At 38.5% G+C, this 27056-nt stretch overlaps 1 protein-coding gene across 4 annotated transcripts in view; it reads left to right on the top strand.

Moving 5' to 3' along the window:
• Positions 1–14959: 14959 nt before the first annotated feature.
• Positions 14960–27056, top strand: part of rrbp1a (ribosome binding protein 1a) — a 34016-nt gene continuing 21919 nt past the window's right edge. For 3 of the 4 annotated variants that reach the window (XM_041789725.1, XM_041789728.1, XM_041789724.1), the window contains exons 1-4: positions 14960–15172; positions 20204–21116; positions 25508–25662; positions 25742–25864. In XM_041789725.1, coding sequence (XP_041645659.1) covers positions 20222–21116; positions 25508–25662; positions 25742–25864 — 1173 coding nt within the window. In that variant the 5' untranslated portion in view covers positions 14960–15172; positions 20204–20221. The remainder of the gene's footprint in view (positions 15173–20203; positions 21117–25507; positions 25663–25741; positions 25865–27056) is intronic. The other variant, XM_041789727.1, reaches the window with a different exon arrangement.

Genomic DNA, 27056 nt, shown 5'->3' with positions numbered 1-27056 from the left:
TGCATGTCCTCTTAGGACTTTAATAGTAATCAAAGCATGTGTTGTCTTTTCTGTTTGAGGTAGAGATCTGCTGCTGATTTTCAACTATTACGAGTTATAAGCGTGGCATAAGTTAACTCAATCTAAAGGCTATTTATTTCTGCATTCGTGCACCACTAAACATGAAAACACCACCATAGGAATAACAAAAAAATAGGCTGAGGTATAATTTGAAAATTCCTGAAACATTTATGTACTATTTTATATTTATAAGCTGTTTTTATTACTTGTTACTGTACTTTTTCCCTAGAAGAAATCCGCACAGATGATACTGTATTAAAGAAAAAGTGTTTGTCTATGTTTGGAGCTTAAAAGGTCTTAAACCTGATGTTAAAAGGTGTGCACTACTGTTGTCTGTTTATTTACCACTAGGTGGAGATATCCCTCCACACTAATAATAACTATTGATGAAGCTCTTTTTAAAAACATTACCTGAGCTTCGCCAGCAGACAAAAACCCAAAACTATGGACAGAAAAGTAAGATTCTTGAGTGAAAAAATGAATATTTTGAGGGCTTTTCAAATGAGAATGTAAAAACAGTATATCTAAGAAAAAACATTAAGTTATGAAGGAAAAATAAGTTAAAGCAAATATATAAGTATTTGGTTTATTTCAAAGCAGCTTTAGAGTAAAATAGATTAGAATAAAAAGTAATTTATTGTGTTCTTTTGCATGCAGATGCAGAAACGTATTTGCCTGTACTTATTTGTGCCATTATCAACAAGAGATAAAACATTTTTAAGGTGAACATTTCAATTATAAAGCACTTGATAAGGGACACAAGAAGTCGCAGCACCACATATAAAGAGGTGATAGTCCTCAAAGTAGAGACCCTGGGATCAAGACCAGCCTGTGGCTCTTTTCTCACTCCCTCCCAATTTACTACTCTGTCCATTATCCTATCATGTAAACGCTAAAAGCCTGAAAAAAAAAAAACATTTGGATTACAACATGAAAACAGCCAAACAGAATTAAATCAGGCAAAATATAGCCAAGTTTAAATGAGGCATCAGGTTCTAAAAGGAGATATTATAAGGGGTATCAGGTGATGATATTTGTAGGGATGCATGACATTACTGCCAGATTTTAACTTAAAAAAATTATCAGCAGATACGAATATTTCTTCCTAGATTAACAACCCATGAATTGACTGTAAATAAAGGCCTTTATTAGCTGTAAATATTGGCAACGTTTGAAAAACTTGGTGGGATTTAGGTAATGCCTACAAGGTGAGAAAAGTTAGTGTGCATTTTTAAAAGCTTTGCAGATGAGATTGTTCAAAATAGTACATCAAATAATAAAACATTAAATTATGATGGATAAACAATTTAAAGCAACGGTATAAGTATTGGATTTAAAGACTAAAAGCAGCTTTAGAGTTAACTAGATCAGAATGAATTTCTTTTATTGTTTACTTTTGCATGCATTTGCCTGTACTAACTTGTTCCATCCAAAACCAGAGATTTAAATGATGTCAATGTGGCACATTTAAATTGTTAGGCATGCTTAAATTTGGAGATGCTTCAATGGCTAGGCTGCAACCCACATGGAGAGACACAGGTGGCACAGGTTCAAAGCTGACCTGTCTCTCCTTTCTTGCATGCCATAAACCGCTCCATCCTGAGTTTGTACTCTGTCCACTTTACTGATCCATAAATGCTAAAAGGCAAAATAAATAGGCACTCAAATTACAGGATATACACAATAAAAACATGCAAAATAGAATTAAGTTAAGAAACATATTAAAAATGGTTTAAGGCGATAAAATTTGCAGGGATGCACAATATCAGCAGATATGAAAATTTCTGCTTTTATTTACAACTCCTGGACTGACTGTAAATATTGGCCATATGTTTGAATAATTTTGTGGTGTTTTAGGCAAGACCAACAAACCTCCATGAGCTAAATTCTCTTTTTGTTCATCCACATTTCCTAAACTTAAAGTGTGCTTTAAGGACTGAAGATGTAGCTCAGAATTATATTTATTCAGTTAGTATTGCTTGTGGTATCAGCAAAAATCCAGTGTTGTGCATCACTAATAAAGAGAGATCTGCAGCGTGAGGTAGGAGACAGAGTTATGGTGTTCTCACAGAATAAGATTTTTCTAAAGTGTGATTTGAGGAGTGACATTGGAGTGACACTGCCTACTCAACAAAGGGTTGTTGAGTAGGCAGAGTTTATCCCAAGGTTTTAGGACTCGAACAAAAAAAATCCTTATTTTTGTTTTTATTTGTGACATTGACTCAGACAGGAGCGTTTTAAATAAAGATCTGAGGCAGCACGCTGAGTCACATCCTCTGCTTCCTATTCCCGCTGTGTGTCCGTTTGTGGGCTCCTAAATTTAGACACAGCTGTATTCATGTTTGTGTTAAATCCATTGACTGCAGTGGACGCTGCGATGAGACTGCATTAGGCCAGCTTTGAGGAAATACCAGAGCGCTGGGAATCACCAAAATGCACTTTTCAAGCCCAGCTTTTATGAGCATCACTTAGCAACATGATCCAAATAGATAACAAGTCTCACTGATTTATTTCTGCAACTTCATTGATTTTATTTATGCAAAGACAGGTGGAAAGTGCAAACTACAAGCAGAGATATGGAGGTTATTTAGCCTTTTTCACGTTTGCACACTTGATGCAAGGCCACGTCACTGCTACAGCCTTCAGTCACATAAACATTAGTGAAAGGTCACAGTTGAGTGGGAATGAATGTCTAAGGACCATGTGCACAGGCAGAATATACAGTACCGTCCCATCCAGGATAGATGTGTCAATATTGACACCACCAATAGTGAAGGCACTTTGACTTAAAGGTTCAGTTATCTGATTGGATGAATGTGAAGGCTGCAGCCAATCAGAGGGTTACACATTATCAGAACAAACAGAAAAGTTTGTCTAGAAGGATCAGAGCAAACTGAATTTGTAGGCATGGCATTAAAGATAGAGTTACTACAATGGATCTAAAGTATCTTCAACATGCAGAGGATCTGCTTTGAATTTTAACTTTGCAATATTCTGACAAATCAAGATGGGATTTTTATGTAATAGAAAACACAAACACCCATGATTTTCAATCATTTGAACTTTATTTGGAAAGCAACTTTTAAACAAATGTAATAAGAGGTCAAAGTGCTTCAGAAGAGAGAGAAAATAATGACTAAAGGAAAAATGACTTAAAGACCCATGCACACCAATGTGATACAGAAATAAAAGGCAAGAAAATTAAATAATGCATAACTAAGGACATTAAACATTAAAATGTTAGAATAGAACAATGATGTGAAGCTTCCTAAAAATGCTAGAATGATTGGGATGGAGAATTCTAAAGTTTGAAGGGGGAAATACATGAGATTCAATCATTTAAAAAGAAAAATATGAAATGTTAGATTGCCTTGCAGTTAAAAAAACTTCACATGAAAGCAATCACACTGCTAAAGAAGAAAATATAAAATCTGAGCTACTATTTTTGACTTATTCTTGTTATTTATAGCAACATACCATACATAAATAACATAAATTCTACATGAGGAAGTCATAAGGTCCAGGGAAAAGTTCAAATTATTTCTACCTTTATAAATGCTTTTCTTTTTTCCACACTTGATTTTGATTAAAAAACAAAAACTCTAGGTAAAGAAACAGTGAGAATAAAAAGCAGGTAAGAGAACTAGTGTTAAGAGACTCTGTAAAAACCACAATCAGTCAAAGAAGGATGACAAAATAGGCATCTATTCCAGGTGTGTTCACTGTGTTGCAGTGTCAGACTCAGGATGTTTGAGGGCCAGGATTGAAATTTATCAAAACGGCACCTCCTCTATGTGTCGGGCAGCAGAGCACAAACGGTTGTTATACATTCAGAGTGAAATAGTTAGAAATCCTGCGTAAGATTAAACATTTTGGATTATGAGATAATAGTTCTGCCAGGGTCATCCAGCTGGGATCTGAGCAGTAGCTGAGTTCACTTGCCTCAAGTGAAGTTGGTTAAGTATTTCTGGGTTTTGTTCACAAGTGAGGGTAGAATGGGCCGTGAGTCTGACAGGTGGATTGGTGCAGCATCAGCAGAACTGCAGACATTGTAGCGTCCTATTGAAGACAAAGCTTTCAATGTACCTGTTGATCTATGTTCCAACCCTCACTTATGGTCATGAGCTCAGGGTAATGACTGAAAGAATGGGATCGCTGATGCAAGTGGTCAAAATGAGGGTGGCTGGGCTTGGACATCTAGATGGAGCTCAAAGTAGAGCAGCTGCTCCTTCAAGTCGAAAGGGGCTGGTTGAGGTGGTTCAGGCACCTGATTAGGACACCTCCCTGTGGAGGTCTTTGGGTGCGTCCAACTGAAAGGAGATCCTGAGGCTCACTTGAGGGATTGGATATCTTATTTGGCCTTAAAACTGGCCTTAGAGAGAGGAGTGCTTATTTTGCCCTGTGTTTGCAGATAAAGGTGGTCTTGATAGGGTCAACTGGGATGTCCGTCAAAATGAATAGTAGGACAAGATCAGAGAGCTGGTCTTCCCCTCATCTGTTCTTGAGCTTGGTCTTGGTGAGCTTCAGTTTGGAGACTGACCACTTGACTGAAGCAGCCCTCACTAGAAATGAGGCGTAAGCTGTATTTTGAGTTAACTTTGCAAAGCAGATGGATACACCCGCTTCCTTGTTTCTCACTGGCGAATCCATCTTGCAAATCTCCCATCTGAACCGTTTGGGCCCGGTTAGAAAGGGACAGGAGCTATGTCATGTGTTTTGTTGCTCTGATTGGCCCGTAGAGATGTGACAGACAGAACGTTTATCCAATCACACTCTTGAGTTTTTTTCAAAGCCTCTGCCTTTTCTCAAACGTTTCCTATTGAAGCTTTCCCAGATGGATGTGTGAAACACATCCATCTGGCATGTCAGGTTAATTTTGAGTAGCTTAGCCATGGAAAGGAGGGCGCTTTATCATGTTTGTCCATTGGAAGGGCAGGAAGGACACTTATCACGGTTTATGTACCATGGGGGCCTACTAAAGGCACTTTATGATTTTTTTTAAATCAAAATCAAACTTTACACAACTATATCTCTTGTTGTCAATAATGCATGGCTACCATTTTTTTGTAGCTACCACGCCACTTCTATACTACTCCCTAAAAATAACTGCCCAACTCAGACTTTTCCCCCACATGTCTGCAACCCACTGAAGAAAGTCTCTGTGATCCACATTTGGGTCCTGAAAACCAAGCCCCCTGCAGCCGTAGAGCCTCTACCCTGTAGATCTCAGGTAGCCTAAATTCTCTTATTAACTACCTAGATCACCTTTTAGAGCTCCTCTGTAGTTCCAGATGAATCTGTGTTTGCACTGTGACAGCCTGAGTGGGGCAGGTCACACTAACCTGGAAATAATTCAGCCTTTGGTTGCATCAGTTTATAGTGTGTTTCCGTGCTCCACAGGCTTTGCTGTCAGGTGCTATTTCTAATGCAGTGAGCTCTTCAGAGGACACGGTTTCTGTTTCAGGAGGCCGTCATGCTCGGTGCCTCCAGTCCTGCTTCAGAGAGTCTGTCTGTGTTTATCTCCACTTCTCAGTTCAGCAGTGAGGGGCTGTGGGACGTGAGCCAGGTGTTTCAGGGGCCCACTCAGTGTGATCAGGACATGTTTGTTCTTTACAGTTCACCTATCCATGACCTGGACTTAAAGGAACCCTGCAGAATAGCACGTTTAATTTTAGATTAACATAAATGTCTTTGGCAGCAAGAAACACATAAGCATGTGTAGCTCACTTTATCAGCTCTGCATCAGTAGTTGCAAAGTAATAAGGATGATCATGTTTTGTTAAAAGAAGACTAGGGGCATGACCTTATATACTTCAAAGTACCACCCCAATTCCAAAAAAGCTGGGGTGCTGTGTAAAATGTAAATAAAAACAGAATGTAATGATTTGCAAATCTCATAAATCCATATTTTATTCACAGTAGAACATAAACAACATATAAGATGTTGAAATTGAGACATTTAAACATTTGAGCTCATTTTGAATTTATTAGCTGCAACACATCTCAGAAAAGTAGGGACGGGGTAACAAAAGGCTGGAAAAGTAAGAGTACTAATAAAACAGCTTGAGGAGCATTATGCAACTAATCTTACTACTATATTGGAGCGCTGTCTGTCTGTCTGTATGTATGTCTGAACCGGAAACCCTCCCTGTTGCTCCAATTCTCATTCATGCCTCTCAGAGGACTTCTTAGGTATACTGGGTTGAAACTAGAAGCATGACATGAAAATGTGTAGATTTTAAATAAAACTCAAAAATTGCCGTTTTTACGCTGCACTTTGCTCATCCTCAGGTCGCCATCCACCGTTACGGCTGACGTACAGCCAGCGTACTGCGTCACTTACTCTTATTGCTGCAGCTCTCTTGCTGTGTCTCACGCCATCACACACCCCAACAAGGACAAGAATTACCTGCGTTTTACTACATCTCGATGGTGCTACATTAAGTTTTTTAGACTCTACTTCTCGTCACTACTGTTTCATTGCTTTTGTGCGTTTACAACATGCACAGAGCTTATTTGGAGCTCTGGAGGACAGGGTAACGCTTTTGGAAATGCGGCTCCACACCACTGAATCCAAACCTTTATTCTCTGCTCTAACTAGCCAGCCCCTTGTTAAGTTAATGGGCAACAGGTCAGTAACATAACTGGGTATAAAAGGAGCATTTTAGAGAGGCAGAGTCTCATTTTTGCATGCGTGGGTTCTATCTGGGTACTCTGGCTTCCTCCCACCACCACAGACATGCTTGTTAGGGTAACTGATCACTCTAAATTGGCCGTAGGTGTGAATGTGAGCGTGCCTGGCCATCTGTCTCTATATGTCAGGCCTATGTTGACTGGTGACCAGTCCTGGGTGTACCCTGCCTCTTGCCCAACGACAGCTGGGATAGGCTCCAGCCCCCTGCGACCTCCAATGGGATAAGCGGTGTAGATAATAAACGGATGGATGATATTAACAGGTAGGGTTTTTACCAGATTTTGCACAGATTTTCTCTCTAATTCAAGGATGAACCGATGAGATGCTGGTGGTCAAAGGTCAAGGGGCCTCATTTTCATCCCTTACTTGTGAATGCGATATCTTAAGAGCTTTATAGATATCTCTCTATAAATGTCCACCATGACATAAAAGACTACAGTATGGAGGTCAAAAACCAGCACAGCAGGTCTTCTCGACCCACCACTCTACTGTCACTGTCCTCATGGAGGCATATCCTGACCTACCAGATGATAGCTCTAGTTGTCATCGTGTTACTGTTTTAAGTCCATTCAGCACTATTTTTAAATAAATAGTAAAATGCTTTTTGGAGTATCTGCCTTTCAATGACAAATACCTGAGGCTGATTTTGCACTTTATAAAGCAGTTTGTGTTTATATCTGTTGTTTTAAAAATGGGTTAAATGTAAACGTGACTTGATATGACACAGCACAGGAACTGACATCTTCAATTAGGGCCTGAACACCAAGGGTGTCATTACAATACAATACAATACAATAACTTCATTTATCCCCGAAGGGAAATTCAATTGTCTGGAGTCTCTCTCATCTGTTTATGGTAGAATTATAAAGTCTAATTGCTGATGGTATGAAAGATTTTCTAAATCTTTCTGTCCTGCAGCAAAGAGATAGGAGCCATCCACCACTGTTGTTTCTTTGGTCATTGAGGGAGATATAAAGTGGATGATCCATGTTTCTCAGAATGGCCTCCACCTTCTTCATTGTGCGTCTCTCCACCTCATCCTCCAATGAGTTTAGCTTGATTATGACCATAGAGCCAGCCTTGCATCCTTGTGTTTTACACTGCCTCCCCAGCAGACTGCAGCATAAAACAGAACACTTGCCACCACGGACTGATTAAACATCTGCAGCATCTTACTGCAGATGTCTATTAATCGGAGTCTTCTCAGGCAAAAGAGGCGGCTCTGCCCCTTTTTGTAGATGAAGTCTACGTTTTTAGACCAGTTCAAGTTATTATCCAGGTGTACACCTAAATATTTATACAATGTCACCACCTCGATGTCCACACCACAAGTTCACTGGCTGAAGAGGGGGTTTGGATCTGCAGAAATCTATGATCATTTCCTTTGTCTTTGAGGTGTTGAGTGGGAGGCAGTTTTTGTGACTCCAGTCACTGAAGGTACTTATCAGATCCCTGTATTCGGCTTCTTTTCCATTTCTGATACATGTCACAATAGCAGTGTCATCAGAGTATTTCTGGATGTGGCAGGACTCAGTGCTGTATTTGAAGTCTGATGTATACAGTGTGAACAGGAATGGAGCCAGGACTGTTCCTTGTGGAGCCCCTGTACTGCTCATTAATGGCCCAAAAACTCAATTCCCCAGCCTGACAAACTGTGGCCTTCCTGTCAGGTAATCTATGATCCAAGAAACACAGGAAGGATCCACTCTCATCTCCGTGAGCTTGTCTTTGAGTATGGTGGGTTGGATGGAGTTGAATGCGTTTGAAAAAATCAAAGAACATGATTCTCACATAAATGCCAGGTTCGTCCAGATGAGACAGGACACAGTGAAGCATGAAGAGGATGGCATCAACCACTCCAATGTGTTCTTTGTATGCAAACTGCAGGGAATCGAGTTTGTCTTTGACCTCAAGCCTCAGTAGGCGTAGAATCAACCACTCCAGAGTTTTCATGATGTGTGAGGTAAGGGCAATAGGTCTGTAGTCATTTAGTTCAGCCGGACATTTTATTTTTGGTACCTTTTATTTTTGGTACCAAGAGAGCCTTGAGAGAGCCTGTGAGAGCCCTATTAAAACTGAAAAGGTTCTTCATTCTTTTTTTTTTAAATTACACCCCAGGCGTTTTGGGCTCCTTAACATGCTCAAAAACGAAAGAAAACTGGCACACATGTGGGGTCTGAAAAATGCGAGGTTAATATAGGTTTCACAGATGAAATAGCCCCAATAGCCCCACCTTTCGTGCTTCTACAAAACAGCCCCAACAGAGACTTTGACCTAGAGTTATGAAATTAGGTGTGCACATTCGGCTCAGGGAGCTCTACAAAAAAGTCTGCTGGAGCAAATCTCTACCTCCAACAGGAAGTTCTCAATTTTGAATAAATCGAGCAAATTGAGGTGTTTTTGTTCCAGGAGTCAAACTTGACTGTCCTAGTTCGATCTTGTCATTTATTTCTAGTATGCACACTAAAATTCCTGCAGTGTAAATGTATGTGTGAATGATTTAGGACTCCAACAAGAGTCATAAAGACGGTGATAAATTAATTATTAAAGTCCAATCACTGATAATGTCTCCAAAAGCAGTGAAAATGTGCAGAATCGTCTCCTTGTGGTACATTTAGAGCTCATAAATGATCTGAGCCTGCCTGAGGGGAGATGAGGATATTCATCAGTTAAGCAGAACACGTCTTTAAGATGAGCTGATTTGTTCTTTTACAGCTCTAAAGGCAAATTTTACTCAGTGAGTCATTGCCTCAGAAGTTTGTGATTAGGAGGTTTTTATAATAATAACACTGCAGACGCACAAAGAGGACATGAATAAGACTGAATTTAGGGCGGCTACTTTCTGTTTCACACTGATATAACCAAATCAGTGACAGACTGTGGAGTGAAAAAAGCTCTGTGAGAAAATTAGTGGAGTGTGGCATCTTAACAAAGACCTCAGCTTCACATTGGGGACTCTAACTATGAATACCAAGTCCAAAAAGTTGGGAAATTCTAATAAATGTGAATCAAAACAGAATATGTGGATTTGCATGATTTTTATAACCTACATTTGACAGAATACATCACAAAAAAGATATTTAGTGTTCAAACCAATACACTCCATTGTTTTTTGAAAGATGCACATTTTCTAGATTTGCTGCCTGTAACATGTACCAAAAAAGTTAGGACAAAGCATGTTTACTGCTGTTTTACATCAACTTTTCCTCCATCAACATGCTGTAAGAAACCAAGGCCAGAAAACATGAAATGTCCAAAGAGAAATTCGTTGTCATTCGTGCCTGATGTACATCTTAACTTGCTCAACATTGCTAGGCATCCATAATTGTATTTGCACCATACATTTTCCCATTTTGGTTGTAACATATTTTAATTCTAACCAAAATTTTAAAAAAGTTTGGGTGTTGTGTAAAATGTAAATATAAACAGAATGCAATCATTATTAATCTCATAAACTCATATTTCATTCCCAACAGAACAAAAGCAACATATCAGATGTTGAGTCATTTTGACATTTACTGAAAACTATTAGCTTATTTTGAATTTGATGTGTGCAACACATCTCAAAAGAGTAGGGATGAAGCTACAAAAGGCTGGAAAAGTAAGTGATACCAATGAAAAACAGCTGGATGAGCATTTTTCAACTAATCAGGTTAATTGGCAACAGGTCAGTAACATGACTTGGTATAAAAGGAGCTTTTTTGAGATGCAGAGTCTTTCAGAAGTAAACATGGGCAGAGGTTCACCAATCTGCAAATAAAAAAGCATCTAACAGTTGGTGGACCATTTCAGAAAAATGTTCCCCAACGTTGCATGTCCCACCAAAGTTTGCACTATCCTGAACATGATACAGCTCTTTGTACACTAGGTATTTGGGATCCAACTGGACTTCAGGGGCAGTCAAGTGGATTGTAGAGGTGGGTCAGCTGAGAAGATACCTGGAGAAATGGGGCATGGGCCTGGCAGGGCTAAGGTAAATGTGGCAAAGTGCCAAACCGATGCATACTCCCATATCTGACCTGATCTGATGCCAGCTGTAGCCAGTTTTTAATTTCTTTTTATTTTGGTGTTTTGGGGTTGACTGGCTTTACATAGGACTATTTGAGCCATTCTCTCAGAAGTAAAGACGGGCAGAGGTTTATCAATCTGCAAAAACCTGTGTCTAAAGGTCGTGGAACAGTTTCCGAAAAATATTGCTCAGTGTGAAACTGAGGAGACTTTGAGTATCCCACCATCTACAGCCCATAATATCATCAAAAGATTCAGAGAATCTGGAGAAACCTCTATAAGCAAGTGATGAGGCTGAAGGTCAATATTTGATGCTTGTGAATTTCGGGCCCTCGGGTGACAGTGTATTAAAAACAGGCATGATTCTGTACTAGAAATCACTGCATGGGCTCGGAAACACTTTCAGAAATCACTGTCAGTCAACACAGTTGGCCGTGCCGTCCACAAAAACAAGTAAAAGCTGTATCATGCAAAGACGAAGCCACAGGCCAGAATTGCTGCTTTCTTCTGCAGGTCAAAGCTCTTTCACAATGGACCTAGGCAAAATGGAAAGTTGTTCTGTGGCCAGATGAATCAAAATTTAAATTCTTTCAGAAGCAAACTAAAGTGGAACTGTCTAGCTTGTTATCAGCACACAGCTCAAAAGAATCTCTGATGGTATGGGCAGCTTACATATCTAGAAAGGAACTATCAGTACTGAGAGGTTTTAGAGCAACATATGCTCCCATCTAGACGTCTCTCTCAGAGAAGACCTTTCATATTTCAGCAAGACTACACTAAACCACATCTATCACAACAGCATGGCTTCACAGTAGGAGACTCAGTCCAGGCCTTTCACCTACAGACAACATTTGGAGCATCATAGAAAGAAAAATCCAGCAAAGAAGACCCGGGACTGTTGAGCGGCTAGAATCCTAAATCAGACAAGAATGGGACAACATTCCTCTCCCAAAACTCCAGCAGCTGGTCTCCTCACTTCCCAGGGGTTTACAGACTGTTGTTAAAAGAAGAGGGGATGCCATATAGTGGTAAACATGGCCCTGTCCTTACTTTTTTGAGATGTGTTGCTGCGAAATCCAACATGAGCAAATATTTTTCATGAAATTGTAAAAATGTCTGTTTCAACGTCTTATATATTGTTTATGTTCTATCATGAATAAAATATGGGTTTATGAGATTTACAAAATCATTACATTCTGTTACACAGCCCAGCTTTTTTGGAATTAGTGTTGTGCATCATTTGTTTTATTTCACTGAAAAGTGAGAAGGTTCACATTGTAAGTCCTGTCTTTAGGTCTTTGGGTGTTGTCACAGACAAGTAAAATCTGTGACTAAACCTGAGCAACAAGCATGTCCACTTAAACCGTTTCATTCATCAGTTGGAGGAGAGCTTTTCTGAAGGATTCCTGTAAGACATTTAAAAGGTGAATTACCTGAGGTGTGTGCAGAGAAATGCGCTATAAATAGAGCATATTTTATAAGCTGTAGTCCAACACTTACTCCTACACACAATGACAAAACACCTTCGTATTGTGAGGCTTATATAATCCACACACAACATAATTACCATCTCACTCAGCAAGTTTGTTGTTGGGCGTTCAAATAAAAGGTGTGGTAAACAAACTCACAAAGAAGACTGAGAACATGAACGTCACTGCTCATACAAAGTGACCTGCAGCTCCTAGGTGGCTTTTTGTATAATTTAGGCTTGGCTAATGGTAATTATTTCTTAGAAGCCTCCAGCCTTGCTTGAGTGGATAACTTTTGGTTATGAAATTATCCTGATGCAAAAATAAGAGCAAGCTACTTGGAAACAGTTTGAATAAGAGTCCTGCTGTCGATAAATCACTTTGGTAGAAGACCAAAGTCTGTTGTTTGTTACAAGGGTAACAAGGCTAAATTAAGAAGACATTCAGTAGAAAACTAGAACTTCCTCCTGGCTGTTAGGTATACGTTTACCCGACAGTGAATGTACAGTGGTGGGTCAAGAAGAAGAAAGGTTACCATGTTTTTTTTTTTTTTTTTTTTTTGGTTGTGTGATTGATAAGAATCTTATTACTTTAAAATTGTATGTGTATGAATATGGGCCCCAGGGATCTTGACCTTTGACCCCAAGAATCTAATCAGTCGAGTCAAAGTGAACATTTGGTAGATAATACTCCAAATTGTTTTGAGATATTTTGTTCACTGGAAAGGAGCGATCATGTGGTTTATGCTATGATGTATCTGACATCAGTTTGAAAATTTTCATTGTGAACAAACCACTTTGGAACAGGGGCATAGCTAGGGGTTTTGGGCCCCCAGAAAGAATATTACACAGGGCCCCCCTTAACCAGTTAGCCAAACATCAAATTTTGCGTCATTTTTAAAAATATCTTTGCATTTTAATGTATTTTTGAACAGTAATTTCCCAATTTATGAGTAATATTTGCACTAAATTTACTTGCATTATTTAGCAGCTCTGGAATACACCATCTGGGCATCTTTAAGGGAGGAGCAGGGGCCCACCAGTATTGTATTTTACTTTATTTGATGCAAATTTCAGTCTGTTGAGTGACTCATTTAATCACATTTGATTCAACAAGGACACTTTTTACTAAAAAATAAATAAAAAACACTTTTTTCATTGCAGGTTTTTCAAGGGGCCCTCCCTACTGTGGGCTTGGGTAATCAGTAACCTTTCCCCCTGTGCTATGCCCATGCCTTGGACTATAAACACTCTGATTCAATGAGCTGTTCCACTGGAGAGACAGTATTTACTGTGTGTTTTTACATACACTGAAAGATCATATATGCATCCTGAGGAAGTACATGCAGGGTAAGATTTTGTCTAATTCCTGGTCAGTAACATGGAAATAAAGAAAAATTGAACATCTGCTTCACCTGCAAACTGGTGTCCCTTTGTTATTCTTTCTACTTCACTTGTTGGTTTTATTGAGGCAAAAAGATGTGTGCATCAGTTGGAGTCTACTGGGGAAATTTTCCATGGAGACAATAAAATCTATGGTATGGTATTAATGCGTATGGGATGGGATGGAATGGCATTATATGGATCGCTTCACATTGCATCGCATTCCACCACATTGTATTCCATCCTATCGCATCACAGCATGTCGTATCATACTGCATCATGACATACCGTACCTTATCACATGGTAATGTATTGATGCAATATTCACATATATTGGTAGTGGGGGGGGTTCTCTTTTCTTATATAGTTACTAAATATATTATATATTAGTAGGGGGGCTCCATAGAAAAAAAAGGAAGCACTGCTAGCACATGCATTAGCACATAGTGTATTTCATCTGTTTCCCAGTGATAAAGAGTCATTTATGCTTTTTTGCCTCATAATATTGATTAGATTTCTATTGCTTTCTTTATATATTAAGAAATTAACCTATCACAGAAAAAGCAGTGTTTTTGTCTCAATAATAATGAAATACACATGTTGATATTCAAGAAAACAATACAATAAATAATATCAAAGTATGCTTATGCAATGCTTCCATTTATACTGTATTTATAAAGATTACTATAATACTTTGAATAAAAGCTTTGATATATTGTAAAATACTAAACATTTAAAGAAAATATTAAAAGTTGTTGGTCAGGGGCCTTAAATGTATCCATCCATTTTTTCCAAAGTATTTTAATAAGATCTTGAGAATAGTATTCATTAAGACAGGGCAGCCAACCTTGTTATAAGTGGTCATCTCAAAATAGGAACGGAAATTTACCATTATGTGGAAATTGAAGTAAAACAAATGTCTGCTATGGGCCCCCTAAATTTATAAATAACTCTACAATAATTTTGTTTGTCAGTAATTGAATTGAATAAACTGAAAACTTTAACTCAGAAATTTAGACTTACTGTGCATCTGCATTACCCCCCTAAGGTTTGGGTCATTTGCAACATAGGCCTCAGAGATTCAAATAAATATTTTCAGTAGAATTTCATATAACATCACATCTAAACTGTGTGGGGAAAAAAAACAGATAGGTTTAAGTTTAACACACTTAAATTTGGTCGGTAATGTCCCGAAATTGTCTCTAAATAGATGAAAGAAACGCACTTTCCTACGAGCTGCTTTACAGAAGACTCCATTTCCCAGCATGCTCACTTCCGGGTCGAGCACGATCCAGCCAATGGGAGGCCGCCTGGATTTATGGTAGCTATCTGGGGCACGGGGCCAGCACGTCTAGCCAGCTCGAAGTGCCACGACTTCACAGCAGACTACGGATTCTCCAGCGGAGTGAGGAGGGGGATAGGACTGGAAAAAAGCTAGTTAGCTGAAAAGCTGGGCAAATAGTTAAATTTTTACAAAGTCACTTCGTCTTTCAGTCTTAACGTTTCCCCCTCTCTTCATTCCCGTTAACGCAAGCACACGTAGCTCCATCACAGCCGAGGTAAGAATGGGAATATTTGTTTTATTCATTGAGCCAGCGTAAGCTAGCATGGGAAGCTATCATCTGCTAACTCCTGGGCTAACTACTCTTATAGAAAGACTGATTAAAGTTATGTAAAATTATCTTAGGCTGTTCCCCTCTGGAGCTCTTTCTTGTATGGTTTTAGTGCGTCTTTTACAGCGCCGTTTTGTTACGTAAAGCGACACTTTGAACCACAATGTGCAGGACGATAACCAAGTTCATTGATTCAAAGTGTTAGCTAAAATGCTAGCTTGAAGAGGATAATTAAAGGGCAGTTTATCAACTAAATCGAAGTGAAATAACACCATATCTTTTCTTTATATGCATTTATAACGGTAACGATAAACGTTGTTCTTAACGTCTCATGGGTCTTTAAAATATTCGTTATAATTTAATTTTCCTCTTAGTTTTTATATTAAATAAAGTTAGATGCAAGTTAATTGTAAGCCAAAGGTGAGCTATTTTGTACAACTATTGCACTATGTCTGAAGATTATGGCTCCTTAAATGTTATAAATATATCTGCATTAAGATATTTACCCCAATAGCTTTGTAAGATGCATTGTTTTTAATCTTTTTCTTTAAATAGATGCACCTATTTATAATTTCAATTGCCTACAAGGTTTTTAAAACCGTTGCATTCAGAATTTTTTATTCTGTGTGCCTTCAAACTATACAAGCCCAGTTATTATAGTCAGAAATAGTGTAGAAAAGCACTCTTACATAAAAAATAAAATAAAATCTTGAGTGATATTTTTAATAAAAAGCTTCCTTGAAGAGAAAAGGAGTTAAACATTGTAGATTCTGTAAAGTCTGCAGCAGTCTTTCACAATAAAAAAAAAAACAAAAAAAAACAAGAATTTACCCGATATGGGGTGCCTTGGACTTTCATTTTTGTTGCTGTAGTGTGCAAACATGCATCAGCATCCTAAGATTTTACTAGTATCTTACAAAAGTTGAAATCCTGTATTGTGAAAACACTTTTGCAAACACTAAAAGGTAAATATTTAAGATTTACTGATATATAGCCTGCAATAGTAATGTCTTTGCATGTGTCTTGTCTTCCTGTCTCTTTATAGATCAAAGGCTTCACTTAATCCTAATTTTTACTGGTCATTATCTTCAGAAATTATCTGTGAGAGTTTCTGAAGATTGAATTTAAGAGAATGGGGAATTACATGCCAAAAAGGAGCCACAGGCCAAACTTGAGCCTAGGCTGCATGCAAAGAGGACAACAGTCTCCATGTATGGGGGCACAGACAAAACCACCAGGCTGTCAGCGTCCCTAGATTGTATTTTTGATCATTATTTAATAGAGAAACTGTACATTTAACTCATGCACAACACTGTGCAGAAGACAAGAAAGCATTGGAAACGAGTTATTCAAAAACAAATAAATTGAATGAAATAAGTTATAAAACCAAATTAGTGCTCTTAAATACTACTAAGTTTATTCAGCTGATATCCCCAGTTGATTAACATTGAATATTTACTGTCATAAGAATTAAAAAATGCATTAAACTAAACTTTTATCATCTTATTCTAAGAGTAAATACATTGGCGTGTGACATCAGAGATAAGGAAGTTGTTCAAACTTTTCTCTTTAGCATCCAGTAAAGAGGCCTTGCCATGAAAAAGGACTCTGGACTTGCTTTTGATTATTCTAAGGTTGCTCAGCAGTTTTTCTTTACTATGCCACAATGTGGGTTTCTTTAAAAGCTCTAAATCTGCCTTAACTCTTTAAGCAAAAAAACCCCCCAGCCCAAATCTTTGTAAAAACTGATGGCACTGCAAGATCAAACCACAAGTTGGGTTTTAGTGTCCTGGGTGAGGGATTTTACTCATCCAACTTTTCCCCTGCGGGCTGAACCTTCTGGTTTGTGATAGGCGCTTTTAAGAGCCTTGAAAGGATGCCTTTTCATACAGTGCAGGAAATTAACACTTCACTTGATCCAACAGGGAAAAGTTTGGTAGTTACTGTAAACTCTGTGTAGTTTAGCAGCCTTTAACCCCTTGAGCTTCCTCTGCTTGCTTTTCACTTCATGCTTCAAAGCCACATTAAATTATATTACATTCAAATATGTTCTCTAATAGAGCTAGTAATTATTTATTTAATTTCTTCTGCAAAAACTCTCCATGAACAAAATAAATGAGGATTTTTTTTCTAGTAAAACTTGTTAACTGTGCTTCTAGGTGTACTTTCTGTAATGTATGTTTTAAGGGAGGGAAATTCTCACCCTGGTGTTGCGGTGTAATTCAATGTTTACCTTGCCTCAGTGTGAAAGTCCTTCACTTTACATTCAAGCAGTCAGCATGCCAAGCAGTGAAGCTGTACAGACACGTGTTTTATCCTAAGTGGTGGGTGACATGGCAAGTGGGCTTTAAACAGCTGATATATGTCAACTAGTTTGCAGATAAGATTTTCCCCTCTGAGTCATGAAACATTGGGATGAAACAGAGACACCTTGAGGCTGTTAAAGGCAAAGAGTTGGGCTCCTCTCCATACCGCTTCAGGCACAGTAACTGATCTTTTAAAAGAGCTGCTTTTAGAACATTTTTACATCATTTCCACCGATGAAGTCTGCATCATCTTACTCCAGAGCAATCCCACGGTTTGACTGGTTTTCTTTGAGATGAAGAAAAGTCATTCGTTCATTTAAAAGGCTGACAACATCTTCAGTATTTTGATTATTTTAATATGATGCTTCAGCATTGAAAAAGCATCCAATATAGAGTATCATATGACTGGATTCTGAATACTGATGCATTAATGTGTTCATTACTTAAATGTTGCATGGTAAAAGCAGAGCTCCTATATATTTAATTCAAACTACTGACTGACTGCGGTGAGTTACCCAGTCACTACTTCCTGGATGCCCAGGAGCCAGTGGCTACAGGGGCTGCCTAACTATGACTGTAAGAAAAGTCTTTAAAGGTCACATATTCTACCCCTTTAAGAGAAGTTTATATCGGTCTCAGAGGTCCCAAAAATCATTCCTGTGAAGTTTGTTGCTGAAAAAACACACCATTATTGGATTTTTGCATGTCTAAAAACCTCTCTGTTTCAGCCCTGCTCAGAATGAGCTGTTTCTGTGTCTGTGGCTTTAAACCTTACTGAGCCGTCTGACTCTGCCCCTCTCAGGAAATAGATGTGGCTCTCCTGATCAGGGCCAACCAAACCTGGGGGCGGGGCTAACTCCCCACATGTCATCATGAGGGGAAAATCTGAGAATGCCTTGTTTCAGCACACAGTTTCTGAAAGGTGGAGAAAAAGAGGGGGAGAGGGAATGGATTTTTCTGATTCTTGGGGGGATTGTGGACAGGCCAAGGGCACATATTTTTGTTATAAAATCTGAAAAAGTGTATTTTGCATAATATGTGACCTTTAAACTAGGGCTAGGAAATTAGCCGAACATTAGATTAAATTGCAATATGGCCTGCTGCAATTTTCAAATTGCAAAAGTTGCAATATTTCTTTACCCTGAAATTAGAGTCAGGATACCAGTTTAAAACATTTGCAGCAGAGATGTCATGCATGACATATCAGGCAATCATTCAAGAACCATTTTTTAATAGGCTACAAAAAATCCTAATTAATTCATTTTTGTACATTTTTCTGATTAAATATGATGACATAAAAAATTATCATTCTCTTCAAAACAATAATTCCTATCCAATTTGTAATTCAAGTAAAAAATAATCACAGTGATATATTTTTAAAAAATTGTTCAGCCATATTTTATCTAATATTGTGTTGTTTATAATAGAGAATGTTTTATTGCTTGTGTTGTAAAATACATGAGATGAGGAAATATCGCATATCAAATCGCAATTGCAATATTGGGGAAAAAATCGCAATTCGATTATTTTTCCACATTGTTCAGCCCTACTTAAACCACTGGTGCCGTGCGGCACCTCTAATTCAGAAACTGTAAAGCTAGATTAAACTACATTGAACGCCAGTCAGTAAGATTAAATAATTGGCTTAATATAAAATATTGTTCCACTGGCCAGGCTGTCCATCAGTCAGTTGACCCCTAGTCTGAATCACTGTGACCAATTCTTTTTTGCAACTTTGACAATGTGCAGGCCTTTGATTGCAATTTTTTTTTATTGGGCGTCAAGGACACTATTTTTGTTACCATATGTCACTTTTTTCTTGTTCAGTATTAAAAATAAAATTCTTCTCTCATGACTTTCGATGAATACTGAAATCAGGTGCCAACGTGGTAATGACTCCAAACACATCAACAACAAAATTAAATCACAGATATAAATACGTGAAGAAGTTACACTTGTTTCCTTAAATGTTCTGTTGGCATCTTTTAAGAAATTTCTACCAATCATTTACGTTTCAGAGACTGCTTGTATTCACCAACTGAGTTTTAATGCTGTCATTCAGGCACTGTTTAGGCAAGACACTCTTTTAAAAAGTTTAGCAGCTGGTTTGAAAAAAAAAAAATCAAAAGCTTGGAAAAAAACCAAACCATACCCAGCAGTTATTGTGACAACTTGTGCTGGGGTGCATTTAGAGTTTTAACTGGAAATGAACTTTTCTGACCTTCTGAACTCCTCTGACTGTTGGAGATTGCAATGTTGAATCAGTTAATTCATGGACAAAGAAGATGTCAGGCCTTATGATAAAAATGTTTACAGTAAAACCCACTGTAATATGCGTAATAACTAAGAGATAATCTATTTGAAATGCAATTGGAAATTAGAATTTTTTTGTTTTATTTTAGGGGAATTTTTGTTAAAAGAAAATTTCTCACACACTTGGGTTGTTTTATTCTGTCACTTTTGATGTACATGTTAACAATGTTGAGATTTCTGCTAATAAATGTGTGGGTTTGACTTAGAACTGCTCCTTTTTGTTGTTTCTTTACAGGTGAAAATAATAAGGTATATATCATGTATTGCCATTTGACTTAGAATGTGATATGATTTGTGGTCTACAGCCTTAATGACGACTCTTGTTCATTGTGTGGTATGTCTGCCTTTCTTATTTTAGGTCAGCTGAAACTCAAAAATGGATATCTACGACCCCCAGACTCTTGGGATAGTGGTGTTTGGTGGATTCATGGTGATCTCTGCTCTTGGCATTGCTCTCGTCTCCACCTTCTCCATGAAGGAGACGTCGTATGAGGAGGCTCTGGCTAAACAACGAAGGGAGCTGGGTAAGATGCAGTCAGCTCGCTCTGACAAAAAGAAGAAGGACAAAGTATCTGAGAAGAAGAGCCGCGGGAAGAAGAAGGAAGAAAAGCCAAACGGAAAGATCCCAGAGCCTGAAAAGGCTCCAGAAGAGGCTGAAGTCGAAGCTGTTGTTGAATCTGTTGCTGCACCAGTTGCAGCTTCTGCTCCTGAACCTGAACCTGTCCCCGTTCCTGCTGTTGAGGTGAAACCAGCAGCAGCCCCAGCACCAGTTGAAACCCAGGTAAAGGCTGCAGCTGAACCAAGCCCTGCTCTCGCTGATCCCTCACCTGCACCCTCCCCAAAAGAGAAAAAGAAGAAGAAGGTGGCCAAGGTGGAGCCAGCCTCCAGCCAGCCAGCTCCTGCCCCAGCACCAGTCAAGCCCTCCGCAGCTCCTGCAGCAACCCAGGCTCCTGTGTCTGCCAAAGCATCCGCCCCATCCTCTGCTTCTGCCCCAGCCAAGAATGCCCCTGCTGCAGCGAAGCCTGCTCCTGCCCCTGCATCAGCAAAATCTGCCCCTGCCCCAGCCAAGTCTGCCCCTGCACCAGCCAAGTCCGCTGCTGCCCCAGCCAAGTCTACTCCAGCTCCATCCAAGACCGCCCCGGTGCTGGAGGCCGTCACTAAAGAAGTCCCGGTGCTGGCAGTGCCTCCGGTGGGATCTCAGCCGGCTCCTGCTGCTGGAGTGAAAACACAAGAGTCGAAGAAGAAGGGGTCCAAGAAGAAGGCTGAGCCTGGTGAGCAAATATGTTTCATAGACACATTCTGGACATATTCTGTGACTGCGCTTTTTTTTTTAACATGGCATCTCTTATTATTTCTGGTTTTAAAGTGTTCTTTAAAAATGACACTGTTACTAAAACCTACCGAGAGTGCAAGCTTAAGAGGATATTACTACATGTAGCTTATCAGTCTTGAGCACACAGTTTTAATTCAAGTTAAAAATTCAGTTATTCTGACTATTCTGTGACTTCATTTAAGTCTGATGTATAGTTTGAACTTTGATCTCTGCAAACTAAACTTAACCAGCATATCATCCTCTGCATATCGTGGACCAAAGTCTGTATTTTATCAGTGCTTTTTTTGTACTAAAGTCACCATTGTTGATAGCTGGCTCCTTTAAGGAGGAACAAGCTGTACACGCAGGAAAAATATTAGACAAGTCAAGGCAATGTTATTTATATGGATTATACTGTGTAAAAAAAGCTGCCTAGAATTTAAAACAGAGTAAAAGTGAGCCCTGTGTTGACAGTCAGAAAGGTTTTGTAGATGATTCTGCAGAAGGATCATTTCCAAACATAACATATTGATAAAAACTTCCATAAAAGGGGCTGTTCTCATAGGTTGCTTAAGGCTGTAAAATATATAGAGTTTTCAAGATAAATTAGTCTAAATTAACATATTTTTAAACAAGATAGAGTAAGGCAGGGCTTTTCAATTACAAATTCAACTGGGCCAAATTTTAAAATGAAGAAATGAAGCTGGGCCAGACATGTTCGGCGCCCAGTAAGCAGGTGGTAATGTCAAATTTCGAACCAATACACATCAATTTGATGAAAAATATGCCATTTTTATTCATAGTGTCCCCTTTAATTTGGCAACATAACAAAATCACATCAAAAGTGCATAAAAACACAACAACAGAGCTGTATTTGAACTTAACTTAAGGTAGTAGAAATGTTTTATTCACTTGAATAAAAAATAAAATAAATAGAATTTTAAAAATTAATTTCTGTAAATAATAGTTTAGGTCATAGTGCACAAAAAACAAAATTTGCACTGTTGTAGTTGGGGGAATTTATGAAAAATTGCAGGTTGCCCTCTGCGCTGGGCCACTTGGGGGTTGGTTCTGGTACGCATGTGGCCCCCGCACCGCTTATTGAATAGGCCTGGAGTAAGTCATTATCCTTTATTTTGATATGTTAATGTTGATTAGTAAAAAAAAAAAAAAAAAAAAAAAAAGGGGGAGAAAGTGTAGATATCAGGCATAACCCTCAGTTAAAAGATGGTTTTCAGGATGAAGAACAGCAACCAGTAATATACTTACTGACCACAAGATAATGTTTTTGAAAAAAAAGTTTGTATTAGGCTATACATAAAAATTAAATTAATTGAAGTAGGGGTGGGTGATGCAGAAAAAGAAGTTTTCTTTATGGCTGTATCACAGTCTTGATTTTATCACGACTTACTTTTGATTTGATTCAAGGGAAAAAAAATAGCTTATTTTTGTCATACAATTATAAAGATGCAAAAAGATTATATTTGAATAAGTCAAGTCTACTTATTTTTCTCTTTTTCTTCTGCAACGACCTGATGGTCAGTACATGAAATATCTACATGTGTCGTTTATTGTTTTCACCATCAGGTGAGGGGAGTCTGGAGGTTTTCTCCTGAATGTTTTAAGTTCTAAACATGTCTTTCCCAAATTCTGATTTATTTCATGAAGCCAATTTGTGCTTGTTCCACCACTTTAGAATTGTGATTTGTCTGTCCTTTTAATCTATTTAAGTTTTCATTAGGCACATTTTAACAAAGCTGTACTTATTTTAAAACATGTTGACTATAAGCGGCATTACTACAACAGCTTTATACAGTTAGGTTCCAGTTCACAAATACATTTATATGACTGCTTTGTTTATAGACTAGGGAAAATGACAAAATAAGCAAATTAAAGCACAACCTAGAATGAGATTAATTTCTATGACATGCAGTCCTGCAGTGCATAAGTTACCTTATTTATTTATTTATTTTAAGATTTAGTTTTTGGCATTTCATGCCTTTATTACATAGAGGAGGACAGTGGATAGAGTCTGAAACAGGGGAGAGACATGCGGTAAAGATTCGACTAACGATTCGACTAAGTTTGGCCACAGCTTGCTCCCGTAGTCCTCCAGCATGGATGTTTACGTGCCTGGGGTGAAGAGGTGAGAGGGTCAGACACAGCCAGCAGTGATGAGTGAGGAGATGGACACAGGTCTGCTTAATGGTAATTTTCTTTTAAAAAAGCTAGCGAATGTTAGTTAAGATAAAACCAAAATTGTTGGTACATGCTGCAGTGATGAACTGTCTTTACACTGAAGCACAACGAGTCTTAGGTTCCACCTTCAGACAAAGCACATCTTTGCTAATGTTAGCAAAGACGCTAACAACACGGGATCACACGGGATATGTTATGATGTGTTCAAATGTCACATAAAAACAGGAAAATGTAGCTTTTGATGAGAAACTTCAATAAATACAGTGTGAATATGTGTTTATATTTAAGGGATATACAATAGATGTGACAGACTGAATCATAGCTTTTTAACTCAAGCACTACTCAGCTAAGACCACTTGTAGTTTAAATATTTGACCTTATTTTGTCTTTGCACCAAACTATAGAAAGTACTGATAGCGGTATCGATAAGGACTTAGATCAGCGCTTTCGGTGTGCTGTACATAGAATTAAAAGAATAAAAGTAAAACAGTTGACATTAACAACCTCTAAAAATCTAAAAACATAAAAATAAACAAACTATTTTTAAAAATGCTGTAATTAATCGTGATTAATCACAGTGCGGTGATGTGTTTAACTTGATTATTTTTTTTAATCGAGTAACAGCACTAATTTTTAGACAACGCTTGCAAGAGACTTATATGTCACTTTCTTTCTGTCTTTCTCATGTTTCCACTCTCTCCTCAGCTTTTCCAAAGAACTTAAAGCCAAAAAAGTCAACAATAGTGTAAAAAATGCAAAAAAGCCCTAGACTGAAGACATGATAAGCAAATAAACAACATGTTTTATTTGAAATTAACTGTTTAGAGTGCTTGTGCCTTTGCAGCCACCCTTACTTTGACATCTCCATTTGTGCACATCTCTTGGACCCTGTTGGTGCTATTTCCCTAGTCTTTGTCTGTGTAGCATGGTTGTTTATAAAGTAAATTCCTCTCTGACATCAGTTATGCCTTCTCAAAAGAAACTGTAAATATGTTGCAATTATGATTTGATTTTAAAGTATTATAAGTAATAGTAACAGTGTGTTGTAGCATCGCAGAAAATTAAGGCAGGTTTGCAGAGTTTGGTTTCTACGAAGGATTAGCCAGTTATCCCAAGCATGCAATACTCTGCAAGCACTTTGTCCTTGTTGAGGAGGTGTGGAAATATGTAAAGTATCTTGGACTTGAACAGAATTCAAGTGGAACAAAGTACCAATACAGCACTGCAACATCTCCCTTATTAATGTGAAACAAGAATTGAATTGCTGGTGCCAAAATTCAACCCTTACATTTTTAAAATGCAGCATTCATAACAGATTTTCCTGCCAGTTTTACTCACCAAGGCACATTTTAATGACTCCTCCTCAGTTCACATTACCCTCTTTCATGCATTTAGAGCATGAAAGAGGGTAACGTGAACTGAGATTAACTGGCCAAAACAGAAGTTGACTGTAGGACAAAAGGAGATGTCAGAAATTTTTTGACAGAGCTGAAAAGAAGTGAAACATGATATATTGCAATAAAAGACAGTACTAATCCTACTGTAAGTGAAACAGCATTACATGATTGTCTTTGAATGCTGTATATCTGCTATTGCAGGTCTCAGAACCATGGATTTCGGCCTTATCAGGGGCCACATTTCACAACTTTTGATTCTTTTGCTTAGGCAATAATGGTGCTTAGGCTTCAGTGTTTTTGCTGACAGTCTTGAGCAGTACAAGCCTGTCAGTGTCGATGAACTTCTCACTGTGTATCCGTTGAAAATAGTGCCATTTGCAGTTGTAGGTAACGTCTGGCACTCAGCTGTGGAGGGCACAGAGCACGCCAGCTTGTCCAAACACCACTGCCCTGTTTTGTTAGCTGACAAAGGCGCTCAGTGCCCTGACAATGAGCAGGGAGGAGGGGGGATGTAAGCTTCTCCTTTGCCTGAGGCTTGTCTCTGCCTGGTGCCACAGCGCCCCGTCATTTTACCACATGAAGCTTGCCAGGGCCCAGGAGCAAGAGGACAAGATGCAACCTTGTCCTTTTCCCGAGTCTGTGTGGGAATTTAGACCCAACAGTGACGCCATAATGACCTTTTAAACCCCTGTTTTATTCAAACATGACATATGCAGTAATTTATCTGGTGTATTTTGTGCCTGTCTCTATTTAGCAGCAGCAGCAGACTCTGCAGATGCCCCCCTCTACCTGCCCTACAAGGCTCTGGTGTCCACTGTCAGCAGCATGGTGTTCAGTGAGGGAGAGGCTCACAGGCTCATCGAGATCCTCTCTGAGAAAGTTGGGATCATCCAGGACACATGGCACACGGTATGAGAAGCTACAGACTGATATCACTAGTCAAAGGAGACAGAAGATTTATTTCTGCCATCTTCATATGTGTTTTCAGGCCACTCAGAAGGGAGACCCAGTGGCCATCCTGAAGAAGCAGTTGGAGGAGAGGGAGAAGCAGCTGGCAGCAGAGCAAGAGGACGCTTCTGCAGCAAAGAACCGCCTCAGAGAACTCACCAAGGTTAGCTAACAAGTATCTCTGAGGTCCAGTAAGCATCAAATTGCACCTTTTCCTACCTCAACACAGCTGGTATTGCCCTAGTAAACCTAGTAGACTGCATTTACACCACAGGTACCAGCTTCATTTAATCCCTAGGCACAGTTAGAAAAGAAATAATCCACGTGCATTGAAAATGTACAGAGCTACTATTCTGAGAGAGCTAAGCCTTTCATCTGCCTATATGCTTGTATACTGTAACAAAGACAGCTTTAAAATAATACAAATTCTTATTATTATAATAAACGTTTATTTATAAAGCACTTTTCAAAACAGCATTACAAAATGCTCTCCAGAGCATAAACATGCACAACAGATCAAATTATAACCGGCAAATTCCATGGGAACAGTTTTGTTTATGCACCATCTTAGCACATAAAACCTGATTAGATTCAAAGTGTAATAAAAGCTGATAGTTTAAAAACATATTATATTCAACCCCTACATAAAGTCAGAAAAAAGCCATCTAGTACGTTTTTAAAAGTGACTTAAAGGAAAGCACAGAGTCAGCTGACCTGATTTCCTCAGGTAGGTTGTTCCAGAGCTTTGGTGCCTGAAAATGCTCTGTTCTCCTCAGTTTTCAGCTGAGTTTCTGGTGCAAATAAAAGACCTTTTGCCCGAGGATTTCAGTGTGCGTGCAGGGGAATAGGGAGTCAAAAGGTTGCTGTTATAACTGGGATAGAGACCATTGAGTGCTTTAAAAGTGATCAATAAAATTTTAGAATCAATCTAAACCCTTTAAATGCCTATTGTATCATACTTGATACACACTTTTATGAGACCTCTATCTAATCAACATGGTCCATGAATTACTTAAAAACATTTTAAATACAATCTGATAAATGATAAAAATGCCCTCCAGTGGATTATCAGTTGCCAATATGCCTATTGTATCATATTTGATACAAAGAAATATATATGCTAAATTTTATGGGAATTTTTCTTTTTTGGATTTCGGTATAAGGTTAAATAAACATGTCACTTTCAAAAAATGAGAATTTTCTGGCCATTATTTGAGTTATCAGGCATCAAAAGGTTAAAATCTTAAATACTCTAACTGAGCTTTAACTGTTGGAGAACACAGCTTTGCATGTAAATGTAGGTTGACGATTAGGTGCTTTTTTTGACCGGTCCCCAGGAACTAGATTTCTGTTGA

Source organism: Cheilinus undulatus, linkage group 6 (genome assembly GCF_018320785.1).
Source record: "Cheilinus undulatus linkage group 6, ASM1832078v1, whole genome shotgun sequence".
Lineage (NCBI taxonomy): Eukaryota > Metazoa > Chordata > Actinopteri > Labriformes > Labridae > Cheilinus > Cheilinus undulatus.
The sequence above is the reverse complement of the archived record's forward strand: the minus strand, read 5'-3'. Positions and strand labels throughout refer to the sequence as shown.